General features: G+C 44.0%; 2 protein-coding genes across 3 annotated transcripts; both read right to left on the bottom strand.

The window, feature by feature from the left end:
• Positions 1-8,107: 8,107 nt before the first annotated feature.
• Positions 8,108-18,281, bottom strand: exosc1 (exosome component 1). 2 transcript variants are annotated; one of them, XM_080522423.1, is made up of 9 exons: positions 18,245-18,280; positions 14,561-14,676; positions 14,084-14,158; positions 13,461-13,549; positions 12,129-12,162; positions 11,985-12,035; positions 10,256-10,340; positions 8,811-8,911; positions 8,108-8,364 (listed from the first exon to the last, which is right to left on the bottom strand). In XM_080522423.1, exons 1-9 carry the CDS (start codon positions 18,270-18,272, stop codon positions 8,320-8,322), a joined length of 624 nt encoding a protein of 207 aa, XP_080378549.1. In that variant the 5' UTR covers positions 18,273-18,280; the 3' UTR covers positions 8,108-8,319. The 2 variants fall into 2 exon arrangements, with proteins under 2 accessions (XP_080378549.1, XP_080378550.1); XM_080522424.1 differs by having other exon boundaries at positions 8,108-8,911; positions 18,245-18,281.
• Positions 18,282-19,632: 1,351 nt separating this feature from the next.
• LOC308151666 (phosphoglycerate mutase 1) lies at positions 19,633-26,068 on the bottom strand (the record flags this gene model as incomplete). The annotated part of the gene is made up of 4 exons (XM_080524574.1): positions 19,633-19,802; positions 21,363-21,543; positions 21,782-22,056; positions 25,930-26,068. The coding sequence occupies 4 exons, from the start codon at positions 26,066-26,068 to the stop codon at positions 19,633-19,635; spliced, it is 765 nt and encodes a 254-aa protein (XP_080380700.1).
• Positions 26,069-26,937: the final 869 nt, after the last annotated feature.

Here is a 26,937-nt window from a genome sequence, read left to right as displayed (position 1 = left end):
AGAGGTAGTCTGCAGACCTATTCCATAATGTAAATGCACTATGATAATGATTGAAAATAATAATGTAATATTCTGACCGATGAATTTCACAGATCGGAGCGATGTCAAGTCAGCCAATGTGTCCGAGCATGTTGGGAAGATTGCCAAGATGCGCTGTGATTATCCACGTGTTCATGAGGAAAACGAGAAGTTCTTCTGTAAGGGGAAGAATCCTTTAAAGTGTGAAGACAAGATAAAAACTAAGATACAGAATAAAGTTGTTTATGATGGCAGGTTCTCCCTGAGGGATAACCCCAGACAGACATACTTCACCGTGCACATCCGCAATCTGACAGTAGAGGATGCTGGGACATACTGGTGTGGGTCTGACCGAACCATGAAGCCTGCTGACTACACCAAGATTCGCCTCTCTGTGGGTGAGTTGCCCTGCCGCCTCCTCCTACTTCTATGCAGGGTTGTCAAAACACAGCGACTCCCCCTTCAGCCCCTCCTTCAGCCCCTCCCTCAGCCCCTAAACAATGCCATTCTGTTTTTATATGCAACTAGTTAGTCTCACTCCAGCCAGGTACCCAAAGTTGGCAACCCTGCTTTCTGTCTTCTTCTTCTTTTTTTCCCTGAATGGGGCAGTCCCACTCATATTTTTCATTTTATTGGACAGACACAGTGAAGACAGACAGGAAAGTAAGGAGAAGAAGGGAGAGAGGAGGGCAGGGCAGCAGGGCATGGGCCGGATTCGAACCAATGCTGACATGGGCATAATATGTGCACTGTAGCCCGCGGTGCTAGACCACTGGACCACCCCAGGCCATGGTGCTAGACCACTGGACCACCCCAGGCCATGGTGCTAGACCTCTGGACCACCCGAGGCCACGGTGCTAGACCACTGGACCACCCCAGGCCATGGTGCTAGACCACTGGACCACCCCAGGCCATGGTGCTAGACAACTGGACCACCCCAGGCCATGGTGCTACACCACTGGACCACCCCAGGCCATGGTACCAGACCACCCCAGGCCATGGGACCAGACCACTGGACCACCCCAGGCCATGGTACCAGACCACTGGACCACCCCAGGCCATGGTACCAGACCACTGGACCACCCCAGGCCATGGTACCAGACCACTGGACCACCCCAGGCCATGCTTTCTGTCTTCTACAGATGACTAATTCCGCCACTGGCGGACTCAGGGGGGGGCAGGGGGGGCGACCGCCCCTCCTGGTGCCCCCACGGTTGAAAAACGTCTCGCTTAAGTGCCCTTTGGAGTGTCAAAAATGCCCTTTTGAGTGGCGAAAATGAGAGGACCAATGGTCTAAACTTGACCATGTGCCCCCACAGTTGAAAAATGTTCGCACTAAAGTGCCCTTGTGAGTGGCAAAATTAGAGGATGTGCCCTATTGGCTGCCCTTCCAATGGTCTAAACTTGACCATGTGCACTGATGGGGTCCCATGTTGTGCAGTAGGTGCCCTTCTTTTCTTTTCGCCCCTGCCCTTCAAACAGCCCGAGTCCGCTACTGTCCAGAGCCATAGAAAATGTCTACATCCTGTATCATTGTACTGTAACAAATGTACTGTATAATATATTTGTTTATATGTATAGGCTAATTATACTTGTGAACTAGATTCAAGTCACCCAAGTTCAACGTATGAATTATTGTTTATCAGTTGAACAGATCTGCTTTAGGTATTCTGAGCATCATTTTCACTCTGCTGTGTCACTGTGAAATATTGAGCATGCTCAGTGTTGACATAGCAACACGATGTGGTGAGAATGAGTTGTGGATTTTGGTATATTCTTGTTTATTTTTGACAGAAGTGAAAAAACATTATTCAACCATTCTTCTATCGCATTCACCCATAACCCTGACATCCTGACTGTTTCCATGTGTATCCCAATACTACCGTTTACTAACAATTTACAGCTGTGTAGTTTCTCAACCAAGCTGTCTTCTGTGCAAAATGGCTTGTATAGAATTAGGCAGGTTGTATTTGTTCAAAAGTCATTTTAAACGGTATCAAATAGAACATTCAGTATCGAAACAGCAGTTTGTACTGAGGAAACCATGGAGATAGAAAGGCCATATTAACTGAAACAACAGGGGATTTTTAGAGAGACTTTTAAAGTAACTGAACGTCAGAGTTGCTAAGGGGATGCTAGTGTGCAGTGTGAGGGAGGGTTGGGTGAGCCGCTGATGAAGTGTGGAAAACCACCAGGCCAGAGCGCAGCTTGGCTTCCTCTGACGTCTTTGTGTTTCTATATGTGTCTCAGTTTCAGAGAGGGGGTCACGTGCTCCAGATCGAAGTGCTGCACCTGGTTGCAAGAACTCCTCAGTATCGTAGAAAACTGTCAGCAGGGTTCCTACAAGTTTCAACAAGTCACATTTAAGACCTTTTTAGACCTCTTTAAGACCTCTTTGAATAGAATTTGGGACCTATTCGCGACACCATATGATAGCTTTTTATCATCCTCGAGGTGATGAAATTAGGGATTTTACTGCCAAGGATAATTAATATAAAATAAACAAGTCTCCTAATTACTCAAAAGTAAATTTTCATTTCCGCGTAAATAGATGTGGTCGGACCGATTTCCTTGCAGGAAAAAGTTTATCTAATTTTTAAGACCTAGCACCTCATTTTTTAGACCTAATAACTGAAATGTACGACCTTTTTAGGCCTTGTAAATTGCATTGCTGGATTTTAGACTTAAAGGCTTTTTAAGACTAGCGTGGGAACCCTGAGTCAGTCACATTCAATGATCTGTCACATAAAATGGTCTGTTAACAATTTAATGAGCAGGAAAATTAGAAAAAACGTTTAGGCCTTTATTTCTCTCTGTTTCTTAAATGTAGAGGTTAGTCCATTTGCATCTATCTGTATTTATCGGGTTTTCAGCTGCTGCATAGTTAGTGTTAAATTACTAATATATTCTTACGTGAACTCCTACCAGTCTAAATATCAACTCCTACCAGTCTAAATATCAACTCCTACCAGTCTAAATATCAACTCCTACCAGTCTAAATATCAACTCCTACCAGTCTAAATATCAACTTCTACCAGTCTAAATATCAACTCCTACCAGTCTAAATATCAACTCCTACCAGTCTAAATATCAACTCCTACCAGTCTAAATATCAACTCCTACCAGTCTAAATATCAAGTATATAGGGTTAGGGTTATATCTTCTCTCTCCCCTCCGTCTCTCGTTCTCTCTCACCGCAACACAACACATTGCCATACGCACCTTTCCCATGATGCATCTGTGTTGATTGTGTCTTTCAAGTGGGACCAACAACAACAACAACAACAACAACAACAACAACAACAACAACAACAACAACTACTACTCGTACTACACAACAAGCTTCTCGGAACACAGCAGCAGCACCATCACCTTCATCCAAAACCTCCTCATCCACCCCAGTGACCTCCATATCGCCATCATCATCATCATCATCACCACTAAATGGATCTGGTAACTAACTGAGAAGGCTCATACTTTACAGTCTGCTGGTGTTTGACTCTTTGACGCCTGTGTGCCCCTGTGTTCCAGGTACCTCTGTGGTCATCATCGTGTCCGTGAGTCTGGCTGTGTCGGTGTTACTCGTCACCGTGCTGATATCCTACAAATGCAAAAGCAACCTGGCCCAAGGTGAGATACACACACGCGCACGCACGCACACACACACACACACACACACACACACACCGACACACACACACACACACACACACACACACACTGCTTGATCAGACAACTCCTGTTAAATATGGAGTGGAATTGTAGATTACGAGTGTTATTTCTGGTTCCTTAACTATTGTTATGGTGAGACCGTCTGCTGTGGAGCGGTTATTGGTTGTTGTATGGTATGAAGGTTTAGCTTGCTGGTCACACACAGCTGTTCTCCCTAATAGTGAACAACACACACACACACACACACACACACACATGCGCACACACACACTTTCTGTTCTTGATGAAAAGAGGAGAAAGTTCTCATTTCAAAGGTATATATTTGCATGACGTCATCTTGGTTAAGAAGTCGAGGTCTGGCTGTAAATAGAGGGGGAGAGTGCCCTCTGCTGCCTGTTGGTGGAAATGAATGTGTATATCAGTCCATCACACTCCACTGACTCTCTCTCGTGTGTGTGTGTGTGTGTGTGTGTGTGTGTGTGTGTGTGTGTGTGTGTGTGTGTGTGTGTGTGTGTGTGTGTGTGTTTTGTTCCACAGGAGCTGTCTCCCCAACATCCAGAGTGAATGGAAACACAGGGCTTAACGGAGAGGTCAGTGTGTGTGTGTGTGTGTGTGTGTGTGTGTGTGTGTGTGTGTGTGTGTGTGTGTGTCAGTGAGCATTGCCCCCTCCTCAACATGTCCTCTCCCCCCACCTCTCCCAGGGTCGTCATGGTGACTGTGACTATGAGGAGATACAGGAGCGCCCCCTACAGTCAGACTATGCCAGCGTCAGCTTCCACAGCTGCCCCAATGAAGCCAGCGCCGCCATCGCTAAAGAGGGCACTTCCTCCTGTGACTATTCCACTGTCAACATCAGACAAACCCCTGTTTACTCTACTGTCAATCACCCACACAGCTCCTCTGAGGCTCCCCTCTACTCTACACTCAGCCATCCTCAAGTCCTCTGAGTCTAGTCGTTGTGTTTCCATAGAAACCATTCGAAAATGTGAATCATTAAAATGCGAATCAAGCTGGGTGTTTCCAGAAAAGTTAAGCGAATTTCGAAACGCTAATCATGAAATGTGGAGTGTTTCCATCAACTTGGTTAGAGTGAATAAGCTAGGCTACGTAAAACGTAATTTTCGGTCAGTATTTACATGTGTATAGTTTGATGTAAAGAACTCCCAACTGCAATGCAAAAAACACATACGAAACCTTTTTAAAAGCACAATAAAGCTTTATTTCTTTTAACAAAGTGTGGGTGTGCATCTCCAACAGTGCGATATCTGTAAACATGCTGTCCGTAGACTCTCCGCTCAGGGTTGTATTCCATCAACGTCGCTTAAAGGAAAATCCAGGCTAAATCTCACGTTCTCAACATTTATTAAAATCAGCCTGGATTTTTAAAATAAATCTCACGAGATTTATGAGAATAAGCCTGGATTTTCCTTTAGCAACGTTGATGGAATACCCCCCAGGGACTAACTCAGGGCACTAGCACAGGCTAACTCAGGCACTAGCACATGCTGCAAAGAATACCTCTGTGTCATTGGCTGCTATAGGCATAAAAGGAGAGAAACTCATGGTGTGGCCCCCATCTTCCCCTGACCTCAACCCTATTGAGAACCTTTGGAGCATCCTCAAGCAAAATATATATATGAGGGTGGGAGGCAGTTCACATCAAAACAGCAGCTCTGGGAGGCTATTCTGGCATCCTGCAAAGAAATTCAAGCAGAAACTGTCCAAAAACTCACAAGGTCAATGGATGCAAGAATTGTGAAGGTGATATCAAAGAAGGGGTCCTATGTTAACATGTAACTTGACATGTTAAGATGTTTTTGTTTGAAATAGCTTTTGATTTCAGTAAATATGACCTCCTAATATGACCTCCTAACCCTAAATTCATCAAATTACCATTTTTAGTTCTTTACAACCTATAAAATGTTTTGAAACTCTGTTGTGCATAATCATTTGGAACAGTGCATTTTGAGTTTTTTATAAATAAAAAAAATACTGTTATCATTGGGAGGTTTGTTCAATAAAATTTGAATTATACTCTAACGGTTGATGACTTGAAAATTATACTGATTGTCATTTGCATCGACTATTTAGGAAAATCTGAGAAAAATATAATTTGCATAATAATTTGGAACGAGGTGTACACTCTATTCTCATGTCACTCAGACACACACATAACACATACCCACTCACATACACACACACACATTCTGCTTCTTCCAGGTCAGCCTGATCTTCATGGCTAGCAATGACGCCACAATAGACAGATTCGGGGTTGTTATCTTAAGACCGTGGCTAAGTTAGGCGCCAGTATGGTGAGCTCATTTCACAACGTAACATCTGAGATAACATGAAAAGTATTTAAACCTGTCTGTATTTCACAATGATGTCGTCGAATGTCGAATGCTGGTACTGTGCTGACGCTAGTCGGCTGTTGTCTTAATAAATCTTATAGTACAGATTCCGACCCGTGTTGAATAGTTCTATTTCCTTGTCAAATCGTGTATGCCGCACACCTAATCTATCCTGAGATGACACAACGCATTTAAGATCACGAATCCTCAATAGATTGATCCATTCCATCATTTTACCGACAAGAAGATTCTACAACTGTAAAGTGTGTACTATTAATGTTACACATGTGTTTGGTTAAAATAAGAACAGATTGTGTTTACTCACATGGTCGAGTACAATACTGTCTAGTCTACAATCTATTGACAGCTAGCCGAGGTTGCGTGCATTAAACGCTTAATGACAAGACAAGGGCTTTATTCTCTATGAATATCGATAACGCATGATCATTCTGGTCAGTGATAATGTCATCATTCTGGTCAGTGATAATGTATCATCATTCTGGTCAGTGATAATGTCATCATCATTCTGGGTCAGTGATAATGTCATCATCATTCTGGGTCAGTGATAATGTCATCAACATTCTGGTCAGTGATAGTCATCATTCTGGTCAGTGATAGTCATAATTCTGGTCAGTGATAATGTCATCATTCTGGTCAGTGATAATGTCATCATCATTCTGGTCAGTGATAATGTCATCATCATTCTGGTCAGTGATAATGTCATCATCATTCTGGGTCAGTGATAATGTCATCATCATTCTGGTCAGTGATAATGTCATCATCATTCTGGGTCAGTGATAATGTCATCACCATTCTGGTCAGTGATAATGTCATCACCATTCTGGTCAGTGATAATGTCATCATCATTCTGGTCAGTGATAATGTCATCATCATTCTGGTCAGTGATAATGTCATCATCATTCTGGTCAGTGATAATGTCATCATCATTCTGGTCAGTGATAATCTATCACCATTCTGGTCAGTGATAATGTCATCATCATTCTGGTCAGTGATAATGTCATCATCATTCTGGTCAGTGATAATGTATCATCATTCTGGTCAGTGATAATGTTATCACCATTCTGGGTCAGTGATAATGTCATCATCATTCTGGTCAGTGATAATGTCATCATCATTCTGGTCAGTGATAATGTCATCATCATTCTGGGTCAGTGATAATGTCATCATCATTCTGGTCAGTGATAATGTCATCATCATTCTGGTCAGTGATAATGTATCATCATTCTGGTCAGTGATAATGTTATCACCATTCTGGGTCAGTGATAATGTCATCATCATTCTGGTCAGTGATAATGTCATCATCATTCTGGTCAGTGATAATGTCATCATCATTCTGGTCAGTGATAATGTCATCATCATTCTGGGTCAGTGATAATGTCATCACCATTCTGGTCAGTGATAATGTCATCACCATTCTGGTCAGTGATAATGTCATCATCATTCTGGTCAGTGATAATGTCATCATCATTCTGGTCAGTGATAATGTCATCATCATTCTGGTCAGTGATAATCTATCACCATTCTGGTCAGTGATAATGTCATCATCATTCTGGTCAGTGATAATGTCATCATCATTCTGGTCAGTGATAATGTATCATCATTCTGGTCAGTGATAATGTAATCACCATTCTGGGTCAGTGATAATGTCATCATCATTCTGGTCAGTGATAATGTCATCATCATTCTGGTCAGTGATAATGTCATCATCATTCTGGTCAGTGATAATGTATTCACCATTCTGGGTCAGTGATAATGTCATCATCATTCTGGTCAGTGATAATGTCATCATCATTCTGGTCAGTGATAATGGAATCATCATTCTGGTCAGTGATAATGTAATCACCATTCTGGGTCAGTGATAATGTCATCATCAATCTGGGTCAGTGATAATGTCATCACCATTCTGGTCAGTGATAATGCATCACCATTCTGGGTCAGTGATATGTGATCATTCTGGGTCAGTGATATGTGATCATGATTATACAGGTTCATCAGTATCGTCTCATTACAATGAAGTGCAGAGGCGTGGCATGTGATTTGGTACACTTTATTTGACCCTTGCAAACACATGATCTCCGCTGATATGTACAGAAGGAAGTTAAACAGGAATAGAAACAAAAGTACAAAAAAGATTTGACAAGAGAAACTAAAACCATGCTTAGTAGAAAAGAAAAATATCAAATGAAATAAAACATTTCTCTGACGTGGTGCAGGATCATGTGCCCATCTGAGTCTTGAAAACAGTGCTGCAAGAAAATCACCGTTCTGAATTTGCGCGCTTTACTTCAACGTCCTCAATTGTCTGGAGATGGAGATGGAGATAACGTTTATTGCCATTTATGCATACACATTAAGCATACACATATAGGAATTTGATTCGGCGTTACAGTAAGAGCATTTCTAAATGCATTGCAAACAAAACAACACAGGACAGACAGCAGTGCAGACAGAACACAACAAACTGTAAAACCATAGCTGCCATGTGCGGCGCTGTCTGTGTCTGTCTGTGTCTGTCTGTCTGTGTCTGTGTCTGTCTGTCTGCCTGTCTGTCTGTCTGTCTGTCTGTCGTGGGAGGGCTCCAACGTGTCTGCAGCCCCCTTGAACATAAGGCTCCGTTCACAATCACTTTACTTTCTCTTCCAAGTGTGTGTGTGTGTGTGTGTGTGTGTGTGTATAAAGGGGTGAGGGGAAGCTGTGTGTTCCTGGGAGAGGAGGGGGGGGTGAGGGGTTGTCTTAAGAGGTTCATGCCTGCAGGTACTCCGGCTGCACCCTGGCCACCTTGCGGTATTCCTTGCCGTGCGTACGCGGACACTGCATCTCACACCAGCTGATGGGCACCATCTGGGCACCTGGAAATAATAATAATAATAATAATAAACCTTTTATTTGTATACAGGGTTCGACAGTAACGCTTTTTTACTTGCCCAAGTAAAACATTCGCCGGGTTTGTTTGCGCTAGCCCGACGACGCTGCTGGATCCGGGATGTGTTTACCTGTGTGCAGGAAGAACAACAGACGGCGCAGGCGCGAGACTGGACTAGATGATCGTGGAGTGAAGATATTATCAAAGCGGACGGGTGATCGACAGGCGCGTACGCTTTGATGATAATATCTTCACTCCACGATCAACAAACCCGGCGAATGTTTTACTTGCTCCGGGCAAAGTAAAAAAGCGTTACTGTGGAACCCTGGTATAGCGCTTTTCCTGCAAACATTGCAGACTTCCTGGTTTTATTGTGTTGTATTTATTTGATCCATTTCTTATCTCCTACCTCTTATTGTATTGTATTCGTTTTTTGGGTTCAGCACTTGGAAAGCCAGGAAAATCCAGGGTTATTTTGATAAGTCTCACAAGATTTATATACGTATATATATTTTTAAAAAGCCTGGAATTGTCCTTTAGCGACGTTAATGGAATACCCCCCTGGAGTTGCATTTAATGCATGACTTGTGCTATATAAATAAAGTTTGATTGATTGATTTGATTGATTGGCAGAGTAGGAGTTCATCTACTGGTGCTGCAACCTTCCTCACCAACTGCCAAAGAGTTCCAGAACACTCACCACTAGAGGATGTGGTATCTGCCTAGCAACAGTGCTTTGATTGGCTACAAAATGAAGCATCATAATGTAGACATTTTTGGTTAATAATCTCACCAATGTCAGTTGACCATTCTGGCGACTTTATTCACCCTCAGCACTGAATGAGTTAAACAACAGCCAATAGCCGATCCAAGTAAACAACCATTGCTTCCAGCAAGGTCCCATCTCAAGCCACAAGGCCAAGTGGATCCTGACCCACCATTTAGAAAACAAACGCAGACACTTCAATGTTCAATGGCTATTATTCGATGTGTAATGATCTATTGTGTTTTGGGGGTGAGGGGAGTGGGTTTATATCGAGAGCTCAACCCAAAACACTTATCAAGATTACATTCAAATTCAACCCAGCTGTGGTCCAGTGGTCTAGCACCACAGCCTACAGTGCACACAACACGCCCGTGTCGGCATGGGTTCGAATCCGGCCCCATGCCCTGCTGACATACCTTTTCCCGAGCATCTCTATCTCAATAAAATTACAAATATAAAGAGTGGGAAAGCCATATTAAAACCAAAACAATTTTAAAAAACAACAACAACAACAACAAAAAGAACAGAAATCCATTTCCATGGCAACAAGTGTTCCGTCCTCACCTGCTTCGCTGTGGGCCACCACCACGCCCAGCTCGTTCTCTGCTGTCGTCAGCAGGTAGTTGGACTGCACGTCGCCCAGAGAGATCTGAGGTCAGTGGGTCAAGGGTCAATAACACAACAACAATAACAACAACCACCACCACCACCAAGCTTCCTGGGACGGTGAGGTCTAAGTGGGATGCTTGGGACGGCCTGACTGCGACGTCGCCTCACTGAGGGTTGAGGAACACTCTCAGTAATTGGGGCGGCTGTGGCTCAGGAGGTACAGACGGCGTCTAATGATTGTAAGGTCGTCGGCGGTTCGACCCCCGGCTCCCCCGCCTCCTGTCCACGTGTCGAGGTGTCCTTGGGCAAGACGCTGAACCCCAAATTGCTCCCAATGCGTTAGCTTCCATGCGTTAGCTTAGTGTGTAAATGAGGCGCTATACAAGTGCAGTGCGTTTATAAGTGCAGTCCAAAGAGATTTAGGAAACGGTTCGAAAAATCCCCTTCCAACCCCCTAATACATGAGTTTAGTGTTCATCTGCTCTGGGGCGGGAGTTTGGTTTCAACCATCTTGCTTTCACCTCTTTTTAGGGTTCCTACAAGTTTCAACAAGTCAAATTTAAGACCTTTTTAGACATTTTTTAGACCACTTTGAATATAATTTTAGACCTATTCGCAACACCATATGATAGCTTTTTGTCATCCTCGAGGTGATGAAATTAGGGATTTCACTGCCATACAGACAAAAAAGGAAGTGAATTGGCATTTTTGGGGGTTCCAGCTTGATTAATTTCCGCGTAAATAGATGTGGTCGGACTGATTTCCTTGCAGGATCTCGTTTTAAGACCTAGCACCTCATTTTTAGACCGAATAACTGAAATTTGAGACCTTTTTTGGCCTTATAAATTGGATTGCTGGATTTTAGACTTTACTACTTTTTAAGACCAGCACGGGAACCCTGTCTTTTGTCTCTTGTCTTATTTGTCTAAGTTGTCTAACTACTGCCACTTTATTCCTCTTGTTGCTGCTGCTGTCGAGGAACTGAAGCCTACGAATTTAACTCTCTAGGATGTAACAACAGCAAACCTGAGAGCTGAAACCAAACCTTTCAGATGAGTGGTTAAGACAGAGGACTTCCTATTGGACAGTTACGTCCCTAATACTATTGCACTGGTTTTCAATCCTCTCCTCGGGGACCACCAGCCGTTCCACATATTTGATCTGTTCCACCACCAGCGCACCTGATTCAACTAATCAAGTACAAATCATAAGTGCTTTGCACTTGATCAGTTGAATCAGGTGTGCTGGTGGTGGAACAGATCAAATTATGTGGAACGGCTGGTGGTTCCCGAGGAGAGGGTCTCTTGTCATCTGCACCACTGCCCTATTTTTAAAAAAATGTATTATTATTAATCCTTTATTTAACCAGGGTAGTCATATTGAGACAGTAACCTCTTTTTCAAATGAGCCCTGGCCAAGAAAAGCAGCACTTAATAAAAAAAATACAGTATAAAAACATAGAATATACAACATAAAATAACAACAGAAACAGTGAGCAGATATCCTAACCACATAGATAACCTAAGCACATTTGCATTCAAAGTCTCTGTAACACACAGTTTAAAGTTCAGAGAGTGGAATGAACATGTTAAGTTTCAACTTTTTCTGAAGTACATTCCACGTTGATGGGTGGGTCATCAACCCCCCCCCCCCCCCCAATAGACATTCTCTGTGAGAAGGATACCACTTTAGCCAGGACGATGTCACCGGGTCTGAAGCTTTTGTACGTTTCCACCTGCAACAGAGGTCAAAGGTTAAAGGCTAAAAGGTTAGAACTCCAATTCATCATCTTAAAATCAGTGATTAATTGACGGACGACATCACATACCCTGTCTTTCTCTGTTGCGCGTACATCTTCTTTCCTGTGTTTAGAAGCACGGTAAACAAAAGTGTCGTGATTAGATTAGATTTATTGTCCCCAGGGGGTTTCACACCACTGTACAGTAGACATAAAACACCGTATAACACAGACAACAACAGACAGTCCTACACAGGCCAGATACAGTGATAGGTTAGGTTAGGTTGTGTGACACATGGGGCCGGTTTCGCAGAGAGGGCTTAAGCCTAATCCTAGACTACAAGGCATCTTCAATGGAGGTTGGACATTGAAGGTGTGATTTAGTCCAGGACTAGCCTTAAGTCCTGCCTGTGAAGCAGGTCCATAGGGCCTGAGCTGAGGAGGCCCTGTCCAAAAACAACCTCTAGCCCTTGCGTCCGAGACACTTGTGCCCATCTCATCCTGTCATCTATAATAATAATACATTAGACTTATATAGCGCTTTTCTAGACACTCAAAGACGCTTTACAAAGTGAAAAGATCGAGTAGTAAAAATAGAAAGAAAATAAAAGAAAATATAGGGGTCTAATTAAGGTAGTGCTGGGGACACATGGGAAGGGGAGGGGGAGAGGGTTAACTGGTGAAGGCGAGCGTGAAGAGGTGGGTTTTGAGGGCCTGTTTAAATGTTGGCAGGGTGTTGGCCTGTCTGATGTGGTTGGGGAGGGCTACATCTACACAACAATGGCCGAATCACTTTTTTCCCGCAGACAGACCTATCACGTGCAGCCTCCCTCGTTGTCATTTAAAGATGAAAACCGCAAATCAAAACATTTGCAGATAGGAGGTTTTGCGTTTCGGCCATCGACAAGCATGGCGCTGGTTTGTCTTATAAAAGGCTGGATGGTACCTGTTGACGGCATCATGCTTAGACCCGTCCTACCCTCTCAGGGATTCCTTTATTTTGCACTAGTACTATAGTCACTTTTTATCGCTGATAATTGAATAGTTTTGTTGCTGCTTTGTCGAGTGTGAAGCAAGATCCCCAAAACATTTCAATTTGTCTGTTACAGCCGTATGCGATAAGTGACGAATACAATTCAGTTTGTTTTTAGTTTTTTCTGAGTGGGGCAGTCCCACTCAGATTTTTCATTTTTATTGATAGATACAGTGGAGAATTAGACAGGAAGGATGGGTGAGAGAGAGAGGAGGGATGACATGCAGGATATGTCCCCGGCCGGAATCGAACCGGGGACCCTGCGGTTACATGGTCAACGCTTAACCCGCTACGCCACCTAAGCGCCCCCAGTTTTAATTTGATTGGTTGGTTGGTTGGTTTGTGGACAGGGACAAGGCCTCAGGGTGTGTGGATGAACACAAGCTCACCTGATGGTCCCTCGGAACCTGTCCTTCAGAGGGGTGGAGCCCACGTACAGGATGTGCACCTTGGCAAACCTGGGGTTGATGCTGGTCACCTGACAGGTAAAGAACAGCTGCCGTCAATGACCCCGCCTCCAAATACCCAGACAGCAACTAATGCAGATTACAGTATTATCCCAGCGTGGGTGTGTGTGTGTGTGTGTGTGTGTGTGTGTGTGTGTGTGTGTGTGTGTGGGTGTGGAGGATAGTGAGTTGGACTGGTGATCAGAAGGTCAGAGTTCAAATCCCACTTGGGGGAACACCACCACTAGTGTGCCCTTGAGTAAGGCACTTAGCCCTCAGTTACTCCAGGGAGAGACTGTCCCTGTAACCTCTGATTGTAAAGTCGCTTTGGATAAAAAAGTGTCTGCTAAATGGTTAAAATGTAAATGTGTGAAAGCAGGGAAGCTGGTTTCACAGCCCATGTAGAACTGGAGTGAACAAAACAAGTCGAGTGTCATGAAGATGAAGTGCTACACACTACTGAGTGTTACACACTACCACACAGCAGAGTCTGCTGTGCACCCAGTCAGTCAGGAACACACCACATGCCGTAACTTGCAAACGTTAGCGTGACCTTTGAATCTTACCTTACAGGTTACTATGACCCCGACATCTGGCAGGAGCTGCGCTTCTGTTTCTCTCACGACTGAGATCACGGGCAGCTGTAGAGACACACACAGACACACACACACACACACAGAGACACACACACACACACACACACACACACACACACAGACACAGACACACAGGTTATGTACAGCTCTGATGAAAAGCAGTGTCAACACTCTACTCTACACACACCAAACAATAACAATGCACATTTCCTCTAAAACACTGAGGTAGTTCTCTCTCTCTCTAACTATTGAGCAAGAGTGCTCTGACTTCAGTTCCAAACTTGACAACTTAATAATACTGCTTTCTCCCTGCACATAAGCACACCACTGTGACTCCCTATAAACAACCAAACCACTGTGACTCCCCACAGCCCCCCCCCCTCACCACTGTGACTCCCTACAGCCCCCCCCTCACCAATGTGACTCCCCCAGCCCCCCCCCCCTCACCTCCTCTCCCTCGTTCTTCCTCAGCACGTAGCCTGCTAACGACGAATAGATGAAACCGTGCCTCAGGTACACACCTGTACCAGGCATGCAGTCATCTGTGTTGCATAGCCTCTCACCTGCACATGACATGAGAGGGGAGGGGAGGGGAGGGGGGGGGAGAGAGAGAGAGAGACAGAGACAGAGAGAGACAGAGACAGAGAGAGACAGAGACAGAGACAGAGAGAGAGACAGAGAGACAGAGAGAGAGAGAGAGAAGGGGGGGGGGGGTTAGGGTTAGCAGAAGCAGAAGAAGAGTAAACACAGGACTGCGGCAGAAAGTAAATGTAATGTAAGTAAGTGTCTTATTGAGACTTGTTTAGCCTACACTGTGCAAAAGGCGGATTACATTACCATATTTAAACAGAAACACACACACACACACACACACACACACACACACACACACACACACACAGCAGGGAAGCAAATCGCCAGACTCGACTATACCATCCGAATTAAACATCAGTCAACACCCCCCCATCCCCTATCAACCTCACTGTCTGGTCCCAACCCTCTCATCACGAGTGATCTCATTGACACCCTAGCTGCATAGCGGCAGGGCAGAGTTTACAATCAATCACAGACCCATGTTGACATTGGAAAGCATGAGTACAGCCCGCGGTCTTTAAACCTTTTGCATGCAACTAAAGAGTGTCGGATCAGAAGGGTGGATCAAAAACACGAGAAAAGTGGAATGTTTGGAACTAAGGTGAAGTCTCGCTGCAGGCGGTGGGCAGGGCAGGTAGGGGGGGGGGGGAAGTTTATGTTACTGGGAGTTGAAAAGTAAAAGTCAACAGTATTTATCGCTACTAGACAATGCATTGTAATACGGGACTCTGTAACGAACGTTAAGCGATAGTTAGTTAGGATATTGTTTACATTAGGGATGCAACCTCAGCAGATATGTTCAAGTCAAGACTAAAAACCCATCGTTTTAATATTGCCTTTAAATGACGATATCATTATTTTATAATAATTGTTATTATGATTATATAATGATTGGAGCACTTTGAGCTGCAACGTTTGCAGGAAAAGCACTATACAAATAAAATGTTTTTTTTATTATTATTCCAGCTGTCACTCTGCTTCTACTAGTGTGTAGTGGTCCTCTGCTCTGTGGCTCAGTAGAGCGTGGCGCTAACAGCGCTTACTAAGGGTTGATTGATTGATTGAAAAACTTTATTAGAAGATTTGCAGAAGTAGGTACATGAAAGTACATATTACATACAAGGTCAACTAATAGGATAAAAACCCAAGAAAGCCACTGGCTTATTTCAATTGGGGTCCTTGATTCTCAATTCATCGTTACATGTAAGACAGACAAAAAAGCTAGTACTATCTACAAGATAATACAGACAAATAACTATTACTATCTACAAGATAAACACACATCCATCATGGGAAGAACAATACAACAAAACATAAGGTATGTACAGCGGGTAGGACAGGTGGGGACATACACCACAGGTGGGGGCGGGGGACAAAACACAAAGTATGTACAGTGGGTAGTTCGGGTCTTTTAATCTGATTTTTGATTTAGAGGGTCCAGTTACGGATTGCAGCCTCCTGTAAATGTTTTTTGAGAGTGGTTTTGAAGGTGGGCAGTGTTTTGCACTCCTTTAAGATTATAGGAAGGGCGTTCCACATTTTTACTGCATAGTTTGCAAACGAGTTTAACCCCTTGTTTGTGGTGCAACGCGGTTGAACGTGGTTCGTGGAGCTTCCTCTGGTGTTGTATGTGTGGACGTTGTTCACTTTTTGGAAGTATGTTGACAGGTACTTGGGTGTCTTTGTGGTGTAGCGTATCTTGAAGACCAGGCCCAGTGCAAGCTGCTGCACTCTGTCAACTACTCGTAGCCAATCAAGGCTCAAAAAATGAGCAGCGGTTAGATGTGTCCTAGGGTTGAGGCCTAGCAGAAGCCTAACCAGTTTATTTTGGGCTGTCTGGAGTCTTGTTTTATGGGCCTTTGTGGTTCTATAGTACCATGATGTTACGGCATAGTCGAAGTGACATTGAATGAGAGCTCCTGATAGGGTCCTCAGTGTGTTTTTACTGACAAGTGAGGATATCCTGTACAAGAATCTAGTTCTATGGTTAACTTTTTTGATTACTTTTGCTGCCATTTTATCTCCGGAAAGATTTGCCTCTAAGATGGAGCCCAGGTATGTAATATCCTCTTTTCTTGTGATATTAATGTTACCCACTTTTATTTTAAAATTTTCAGCCTTTCTGAGTTTAGATGGGGATCCGTATAGGATGGTTTCAGTTTTACCTAGGTGTATTGATAGTTTATTGTCAGCTAGCCAGATGCAGATTCTACTCAGTTCAGTGCTTAGCGCTTTTTCCACCTGCAATATGTCCCTGTCAGAGACCAGCAGAGCCGAGTCATCCGCGAACAGGAACAAATTGCAATCACATGCTGATGACATGTCATTCACATATATTAGGAACAGTAAAGGTCCCAAAATGCTTCCTTGTGGAACGCCGCAGGTCACTGGGAGGGGGGGGGACAGTGTTCCGTTCACACTAACCACCTGTTCCCTCCCCTCTAAGTAGGATTGCATCCAGCTCACCGATGTTCTATCGAACCCAATTGCTTTCAGTTTATCTAACAATATGTGGTGATCTACTGTGTCGAAGGCCTTCTGGAGGTCCAGCATGACCATGCCGCAGTACTTGCCCGAGTCCACCTCATGGTTGATGTGGTCGTTCAAATAGAGAAGGCATGTGTCAGTGGAATGGGATGTTCTGAATCCTGATTGAAATTCATACATCAGCTTTTTTTCGGTAAGGTACCTATCGACCTGTTCATAAACTATTTTTTCCATAAGTTTCGAGATGGAATTAAGAATAGAAACAGGTCGGTAGTTGCCTGGGTCTAATTTGCTTCCTTTTTTATACAGTGGGGTTACCCTTGCTATTTTAAAGTCAAGGGGGACGTGTCCCTGTTTGATGGAGAGGTTTATTATGTGGGTGATGATTGGGGTAATGGAGGCAGCTGAGTCTTTTAGAAATCTGGCTGGAATATTGTCATGGCCCGTGGCCTTTTCTGAGTGTAGAGCGCCTAGCTTTTTAAACACCTCATCGTTTGACACCATGGAGAGTTTAAAATCATCATTGCGTACACCCAGTTTATTGTAGAACTCACGGATGTGCTCTACACCATAACGCCCTGAGTGGGGTGGTAGATTGTTAACTAATTTAGTGGCTATGGTTGTAAAGAAAGTGTTTAAGCACTTAGCCACATCCAGCTTGTGTTGTGGGTTCGATTGTGGGTTGTGGGTTCGATTCCCACTGGGACCATATACTTAACAATGTATGCACTCACTGCAATGTAAGTCGCTTTGGATAAAAGCGTCAGCTAAATGGCATATATTATTATTATTATTATTATTATATGAGTCTGCACCGAGGGGGAACGTCACAGTGAACTCAGAAGCGCATGGAAATGACTCAGCCTCGCAAGTCTCCCGTGCTGTAACTCGAGGGCTGTTCCACACAACCTAGCCAGCTAAACACAAACACAAACCATAAAAACATACCACTCGAAAGTGTTGATTGTACTTTTCGTGCACCGAATGTGAGTTTTAGCAAAACGCAACACTTTTGACAAGTCAAAATTGATGTTTCTAGTAGTCACTCACCTGGAACACACAGCTTCATGGGCGACATGTTTTCAAGAAGAGCAATAGAGAAGCCCATTGGCTGTGACGTAGGATGCAAGCTTGTATCCGATTGGTCGGTCAGCTGTCGACAGAGACGCCGTTTCGCCATCTTTGTTGTGGCTCTCTGGTCTTAAAGAAAAGTGACCTCATCTCTTTAATTCCGCTTTCAAATCAGTGCAGATGACAAGAGACATCCTTGCACCCATTATCTCCCAGGGTGCAGGGGACTACAACGATCTTTATCCAACCAGGAAGTCCCTTGCGATAAGTTATATCTTTTTTCGAGGGAGCTCAAGCCATATCTGCAGAGCACACATGTAACTGCACGGGCCAACCTGTACATATCTGTCTGTACATATCGCACCATATGCAAGGCTATGCTTATACTGATTGCATTTAGTACTTTACTACCTTATTTTTTACGTTACTGTGCCTTGTGTATGGTTATTATTATTTTGATATTCTTATCCAGTTATCCTCATATTAACACTGCACTGTCTGTGAATGCTCGTAACAAGCATTCATTTGTACTATTTACATCTGTATCCTGTCCATATTCTAAATACATTTTGATTCAATTTTTCACGGTTGACATCACAGGTAGTCTAAGGAAGAAGGTAGCGCGCCACACACACACACACACACACACACACACACACACACACACACACACACACACACACACACAAAGTGAAACATAACAGGATGGTAGGAAGAGTAAGATAGCTCATAATAGTTATTTATTTACTTATTTCACACATCACACCAATCACATGTCAGCAGTACAAAGCATGTTAGTACTGCTGTCAGTAGTAGTGCCACTACAGTAGAGATTCATATATTCCTTTTGAAATGTGCAGTCAAATGTTCACTCGGTGCAAACTACATTGCTTCACATAATATATATATAAAGCGCTAAATTCAGATAATACCAACCATCTACAGAGGGAAGTCGGAATGAAATATATTCCATATTTGAAAGGGAATGTGAGAGTGTGTAAGAGAGTGTGTGTGTGTGTGTGTGTGTGTGTGTGTGTGTGTGTGTGTGTGTTACATTGTGATGTTTGACTACTGGCTGGTCTCTAATAATCTGCATTTTGGTCAACTCAATATTCTGATCCACAGTTCCAACTGATATCCATTGTATAATACTGATAAAAGCCTCAATGTGCAGGAAAGTATAGACCTATCAAATCAAACAATATAAACTGCTGAGATGTGTTTGTACGGTTGTATGTTTCAGGAGTGTGTGTGTGTGTGTGTGTGTCAACATGTTTTTTTTTTTTACTGAAACTGAGTGTCACGCATGATTGATAGGTTGCACTCTACTTGCACCATTCCCTCCCGCCCACCAGGGGGAGCTCTCATCATTTCTTGGCCTTGCCCTGGGCAGCCACCGCCTCCATGGCCTTCCTCACGGTCTCCTCGTCCCCCAGGAACTGCATGGGCGCCACGGGCTTCAGGTTCTTGTCCAGCTCGTACAGGATGGGGATACCAGTGGGCAGGTTCAGCTCCATGATGGCCTCCTCTGACATACCTGGAGAGTCACCACCACCACCACCACCACAATAAACATTATACAACGGATAGATCCGCTCCATTGTCTCTATTGGTCAGTTTGCGTTCCAGCCGTGCTGATGATATCCATGATGTACGCACGGCTAAATGGAATGTTGACGCATCTTTTCATATTACTCCGCGTTTGTATATATTACATTACCGTTATCGGAGTTACATTATTACCGTTGCTTAGCAACCGATAAACAGCGGATGATTCAGCGGATGAATAGACTTACAATAAAACATAGTTCCATTAAAATACATGAATTAAAAGTGTTGGCCTCCTCTGACATACCTGGAGAGAGTCACCACCACCACAACAATAAACAATAATAATGATAATAATAATAATAATAATAATAAATTAGACTTATATAGTGCTTTTCTAGACACTCAAAGACGCTTTACAAACTGAAAAGATCGAGTAGGCTAGTAAAAATTAAAATAAACAAAAAAAAAGGGGTCTAATACATTTTTAGATTGCTAAATCTAAGTCTGAAACTAAAAGTGTCTTTGTAGGACAATCTACTCTGTATACTGCAAGTACAACTAGATTTCAGGCGGAGAAGCAGCGAACGAGCAACGCCAGCGTCCTCTCTCTGCCGGTATTTTTTTTTAAAACAATAAACAACAACGCAACAGCCATGAGTCAGGGTCAGCACTAGCATGGGTCTCACGGGAGGGGTTGGAGAGGGGAAGGAGGAGAGCCTGTTCAGGGACAATCGTCATGTTGTATTTTATTATATTGTATTGTATCGTGTTGTACAGTATTGTATTGTACATAATTGTATTGTATTACGTTGGATTGCATAGTATTGTATGCGTTATATTGTTTATTGTTTTCCATCTTAGAGAACAGACAATGAGACAGGCGCCCCACTGCCTCCCCCATGAGTCAATGGCAGCATAAGCAGCATAAGCATGTGTAAAACTGAATGAGGAGAGCCTGTTCAGGGACAATTGTATGGTATGGTATTGTATTGTATTGTATTGTGTTGTATTGTGTTGTATTGTGTTGTGTTGTGTTTTCCACCTCAGAAAACAAGAACCACTGTTAACTTCTAGATCCACCTACCCCCCTACCTACTCTTAGATCCACCTACCCCCCTACCTACTCTTAGATCCACCTACCCCCCTACCTACTCTTAGAGCCGCCTCGGGGGTCTAATAGACCCCCCTCTTTAGAATAGTAATCTGCTACTTACACACAAAGATCTCTAGAGGGCTCTTCTTGTAAATTAGCCTGCCTCCTACACCGAAAAACTACCCTCCTTTCGTGGCGACTTTTCCTAGATATGTGCGTTCCACCACCCAGTATCCTTACATTTTCAAAATCACATCAGGATAAGCTAGTATAAAGCTATTTTGACGTTTTTCTGTGTAGAAGGCAGGCTACTTTACAAGCGGCCAACTAGTGGTCGTCGTGTGTAAATAGCAGCTTGAGCATTGTAAAGACTATGGTCATTTGACCCCCGAGGCGGCTCTTATAGGTAAAACAGGCACGACTGTTCTAGTGTTAACCTCTATGTCCACCTACCCTCCAGGTGCTTGACGATGCCCCTCAGGCTGTTGCCGTGGGCAGCGATAAGGACCCTCTTGCCCTCTTTGATCTGCGGGACGATCTCGTCGTTCCAGAAGGGCAGCGCCCGGGCGATGGTGTCCTTCAGGCTCTCGCAGGACGGGAGCTGGTCCTCCGTCAGGTCGCCGTAGCGACGGTCCTGCAGGGAGAAAAAACGCTGGTCAGTGCTCTGTGCAGCAGTGTCTGTGTGTGTGTGTGTGTGTATTCATGCTTGCCTTTTTGTGAGTGTGTGTGTGTGTGTGTGTGTGTGTGTGAGAGTGTGAGTGTGTGTGTGTGTGTGTGTGTGTGAGAGTGTGTGTGGGTGGTGGTGTGTGTATTCATGCTTGTCTTTTTGTGAGTGTGTGTGTGTGTGTGTGTGTGTGTGTGCGTCCCCACACCTTGCTGATGTTATTGTAGAAGTCGTGGTCCTCCTCCATGGGTGGGGGCGGGGTGTCGTAGGACCGCCTCCAGATCTTCACCTGCGCCTCCCCGTGCTTGGCGGCCGTCTCCGCTTTGTTTAACCCCGTCAGGCCACCGTAGTGGCGCTCGTTGAGGCGCCAGGTCCGGTTCACGGGCAGCCACATCTGGTCGATGCCGTCCAGAACCAACCACAGGGTCCGGATGGCCCTCTTCAGCACCGAGGTGTAACACACGTCAAACTCATAGCCGGCGTCTGCGGAGGAAACGGGAGGCGGGGTCAGAGGTCAGAGGAAATGTACGTGTGTGTGTTTATAACATATAAATGTAAAGTTTAGTTATAGTTTATAGTTTCGTGGACAGTCCCAATGAATTAACAGCAGTAAAGCATTAAACGGGGCAGCTTTAGCCTACATGGCTAATTAAATTATATCATATTGATATAATACATATTAAATAAAGGCATCCGCTAAATGTGTCGAATGTAAATTTCAATGTATTTGTTGTAAGTCGCTCTGGATAAAGGCATCTGCTAAATGTCTAAAATGTAAATGTCAATGTTAGCTGGTGGTTTGCAGGTCTAAACTGTATACAACAGTACATTGAAAAATACAGTGAAATTTACATTCGACACATTTAGCGGATGCCTTTATTTAATATGTATTATATCAATATGATATAATTTAATTAGCCATGTAGGCTAAAGCTGCCCCTACTGAGGGGTAGTGGTGGTCGACTCTAGTGGATAGTGAGTTGGACTTGGGATCGGAAGGTTGTGAGTTCAAATCCCGCCTGAAGCCACACCACTACTAGTGTGCCCTTGGGTAAGGCACTTAGCCCTCAGTTACTCCAGGGGGAATGTCCCTGTAATTCGTAATTGTAAGTCGCTTTGGATAAAAGCGTCTGCTAAATGGCAAAATTATAAATGATAAATGATAACTGACACGTTTGTTTGTGGCCATAGTCTGTGGCAGGCCTGGTGGGTTGGAGTGAGTTGATGCTGTCGTCCTGTCCTCTACAGACTTGTCAAAGAAGACTACAACAATGATGGGTGTGTCTGTGGAAAAGTACATGCATACAGGAGGCCTTGCATGGGTGGGTTTTGTCTAGGCAAGAAGAGAGACAGTGTTGCTTACACACATTTTGTAGCCAATCAAAGTATTGTTGCTAGGTAAATACCACAGAAAACACTGGTAAGGTGGTGAGTGTTCCGGAACGATTTGGCAGTTGGCGAGTTAAAGGCTGCGTTCGTACATCCGCTCTGGAAATCTGATCAGCACTCATGGAAAGCCTCTTGTCCAATCAAATGACTTGGTCCCTTTATGACATTGAACCCAGTGTGCGCTCCGGCGCTCTCAGGGCGAATTTTACGAACGCAGACAAAGTTTGCTCTCTGGGCATCGTATCAAACACAAGCCTTGTTTCGTTCCATGAACTACAATGAGCCCCTCCTCCGATTTCTGCCTCCATCAGCCTCTACTGAGTCTGACACACACATGTTTTGGGTAGCCCAGTAGACCAATGACTCCCTCATAGGCTCGAGACAGCATACTTTAACTCACTAACTTCCCCAAAAAACTTCGGAAGATTACCCACCTAGAGTGCCAAGTGTTTTATGTGGCGTTAACCTTGCAACAATACTTTGATATTTGACTTTAATAAGTTGATGAGAGGTTAAAAGCATCACTTCTTTCATTTGTAAAAAAAAAAAAAAATCATGTTCTGAAAACTCTTGTCTGTTTTTATAGGCAGCTGACACTCAGCATACCCCACCAGACATGCCACCAGTGGTAACTACACAATTCCAAAAACCAAAACAAATCGAAACAACGTGCAGTGATGTATAGAGCAGTGGTGTGCCGTCAGGGCCAGCAAGGCCTTCTCTGCTGGCCTAAACATCATCAGAATATACATTTTATTTTAATATATATTTTCCACAAATATGTATTAATGATTCCCCATAGTCTATTCTCTTCATTTCATAGCTTTCCTCTTGGTTGCGCTGCTTCCAGTCTCCGATTGAGATTTGGAGGGCTGGCCTTTATGTTAGAGCTTTTATCCAATCAAAATGTGTTGCTAGGGGGCTCAAAAATCTGCCCGCCTTCACATTAAACGGTGCTGCGGATTCGACCTGTAACTTAACGTTGGAACGAGAAAACATGTGGCGTTCCTAGTAAACCTACGTAGATGCGAGCATAAGCAACAACGGCGCCTGCTGTAAGGCTCAATGATGTCAGCACCCAGCACGTCTTTTGATTGGATACGCACTATTGCTACGCACTATTGATACGCACTATTGATATTCACTATTGAGATGCGGAACTATGCCGGTAGATGTGAAACTTTTGAAAGTGCGCAGGGAAACGGAGCCTCACAACGAAAGCTTTCGTTGACTGATCGATAATACTGATCGATTGTGTCCTGTTTTTGGGTAAACAATAACTTTCATTTAGGGGACACAATGAAAGCGCCAAGTCCACAAACAGAGGAAACTACGTTGAGCTTCTTTCTTTTCTGGCTGAAAACAACCCAGATTTACATTACCACCTGTCCACAAACAAAGTGTTTACTGGGACGTCAGGCAAAATACAAAACGACCTGATTTTTGCTATTGCTGAAGTGATGGAAGAAGAGATCAAAATGGAGATTAAAAAGGCACCCTTTGTCGCTATTATGGTGGACGAGACGACAGACGTGGGTAATGTAGCGATCTTAAAGATGTTAGTTTAACACTCTTCATTGTAAATGCGGATTTATTGATTAAAAATGCTTCGGAAATATTAATATAACTCTGTTGTACTTGTCTGACTATGTTAAGGTGATGCAACGCCCGGTTATACTGTGTTTCTGTCTAGTTTCTAGAGCCATGGCGTCATAACGATGGTATTAAGAGGTAGAATAATTCAGGTAGGAATGTGTCGGACATCACTGAAGGCCTAGGTGTGAAATGCACCGCCCGCCACTGGTATAGAGCTATGGTTGAATGGAACGCCCTACCAGGTCATATCTCAAAAACCCAGAATAAAATCAGTTTAAAAAAACAAGTGAAAACACAACATCATACGGACTAGTTTCGTGTAGTTACCACTGGCACTCCTAACTGAGCATTTTGAGTGTATTGTTGATGGTTCTTTCATTTACATTTTTTATATTTTGTGATGCTCACCAAAAACTGATGCCGTGAGCATTGACGGTTTGGGTTGGTTCGCTTTTTTTTGTTATTTGTTGTTATGTATGTTGATGTCTGTCTTTTGTCCTTTGTTATATGTTCTGTGATGTTATGTTCATGTCATGTTTTTATGACGGTTTATTGTATAGCCTATGTTCCGTGTCTACCCCAGGAAGAGTATTAGGAAATAAATCATAATAATCCTATAAATCCTAATAAATAAAATAAAATCGATTGGCTACAAAATGATGCATCATAATTGATCGTTTTTTTTCTCATGTATTCCCTTCCTTCAATCAGAGATGGACCTGTAGTCGAAAGTCTCCCTGACTCATGTCTTCCTTCATCCGCACAGAAATGACAAGCAAATTCCAAGCAGACACAAAACTTACACCGATGATGTGTCTTTCTTTCAGATCATTGCATGTGATTGGAAGGAACGGGAAACAAGGCGAGAAAGGAAACAATATATATTGCTAGTGCCTAACCTCGAGTAAAGGTTACTCAATGCAATATAAGCCTCGTCATCCCAGTGTCTGATGACATAGCGGTTCATGTTGCCGTTATGGGAAACTCTCCGAGTGACAATTATGCCGCAGGAGCACAACCATCGCTGTTTCCTCCACCGCGCCTTGCGTCACCAACGCACTGCCACTGCCCGCTATGATGGCCCGGCCCTGGCTTCATCCCGCTATGATGGCCCTTCCCTGGCTTAATCCCGCTATGATGGCCCTGCCCTGGCTTCATCCCGCTATGATGGCCCTGCCCTGGCTTAATCCGATGACCGTGAGAAGGTCAGATTAGGACATTATATTATCGGGTGGGTTTGTTTGTGGCGTGCGTACGTGCGTACGTGCATGTGTGTGTGTGTGTGTGTGTGTGTGTGTGTGTGTTCGCGTGTGCGCGTACGTGCATGCATGTGTGTGTGTGTGTGTGTGTGTCAGTGATCGACCCTGTCACCTTTCAGGGCCTGTCCACCTCTCTTCGCCTCCTGCTCCCCGGTGTCGCTCAGGTCCGCGTCGAACCACCCGCAGAAGCGGTTCTCCTGGTTCCAGCAGCTCTCCCCGTGGCGGATCAGGACCAGTCTGTACGCAGCCATCTCGAGTGGTCGTGTGCCTCCCTCTCCGCTGTATTTCCGGGAACTGAAGTGTAACAAGCTTCTTGTCAAATGCGGCGAAAAGAACCGCAGCAGAGTCGTGACTTGTGCTCCTGGTCAGAAAGGGGGGGGATGAAAAAGAGAGATGCAGACGCGGTCCGATTCGGTTCGGAATGATGCGAGTTGAACACGGCCGGCTCTCCTGAACCTGACAGCTTGTCGCGCAGTAATTCCTGGGTGCGTTCGCAAACACGCTCTGGAAAATCTGACCAGCACTCTTGGAATGCCTATTGTCCAATCAAGCTACTCGGTTCCTTTATGACGTTGTACCCAGGGTGCGCTCCGGCGATCTCAGAGAAAATGTACGAACGCATCCCCAGACAGTGGTGTGTCTCTCTCTCTCTCTCTCTCTCTCTCTCTCTCTCTCTCTCTCTCTCTCTCTCTCTCTCTCTCTCTCTCTCTCTCTCTCTCTCTCTCTCTCTCTCTCTCTCTCTCTCTCTCTCTCTCAATTCAATTCAATTCAATTCAATTCAACAGGCTTTATTGGCATGACGTTTTACAAGTGTTGCCAAAGCACAATCACAGATATGACGAACAACAACATAACAACATAATATCAATGACATGAAAAAATAAATAAAAATAATATAAATAAAATAAAGCAGGTGGTGCAGAGAATAAAACATGGCATACTGTATGTATGTCCTACTGGTTGTCCCTTTTCTTGTGACAGGAATTGACATATTTTGCAGCCAAAACTGCACATTCTTTCTGTTCCCCCAGAAGGGCTGGTAATCTTTCCCTTTCTGTCATACTTCGGAATTCTGGGAAATTAGTTTCAAATTTTGGGAAGAACTCCTCTCTAATATTTG

This window comes from Nansenia antarctica (genome assembly GCF_963989245.1).
Source record: "Nansenia antarctica genome assembly, chromosome: 2".
Taxonomy (NCBI): domain Eukaryota; kingdom Metazoa; phylum Chordata; class Actinopteri; order Argentiniformes; family Microstomatidae; genus Nansenia; species Nansenia antarctica.
This window is presented reverse-complemented; position numbering and strand designations above follow the sequence as displayed.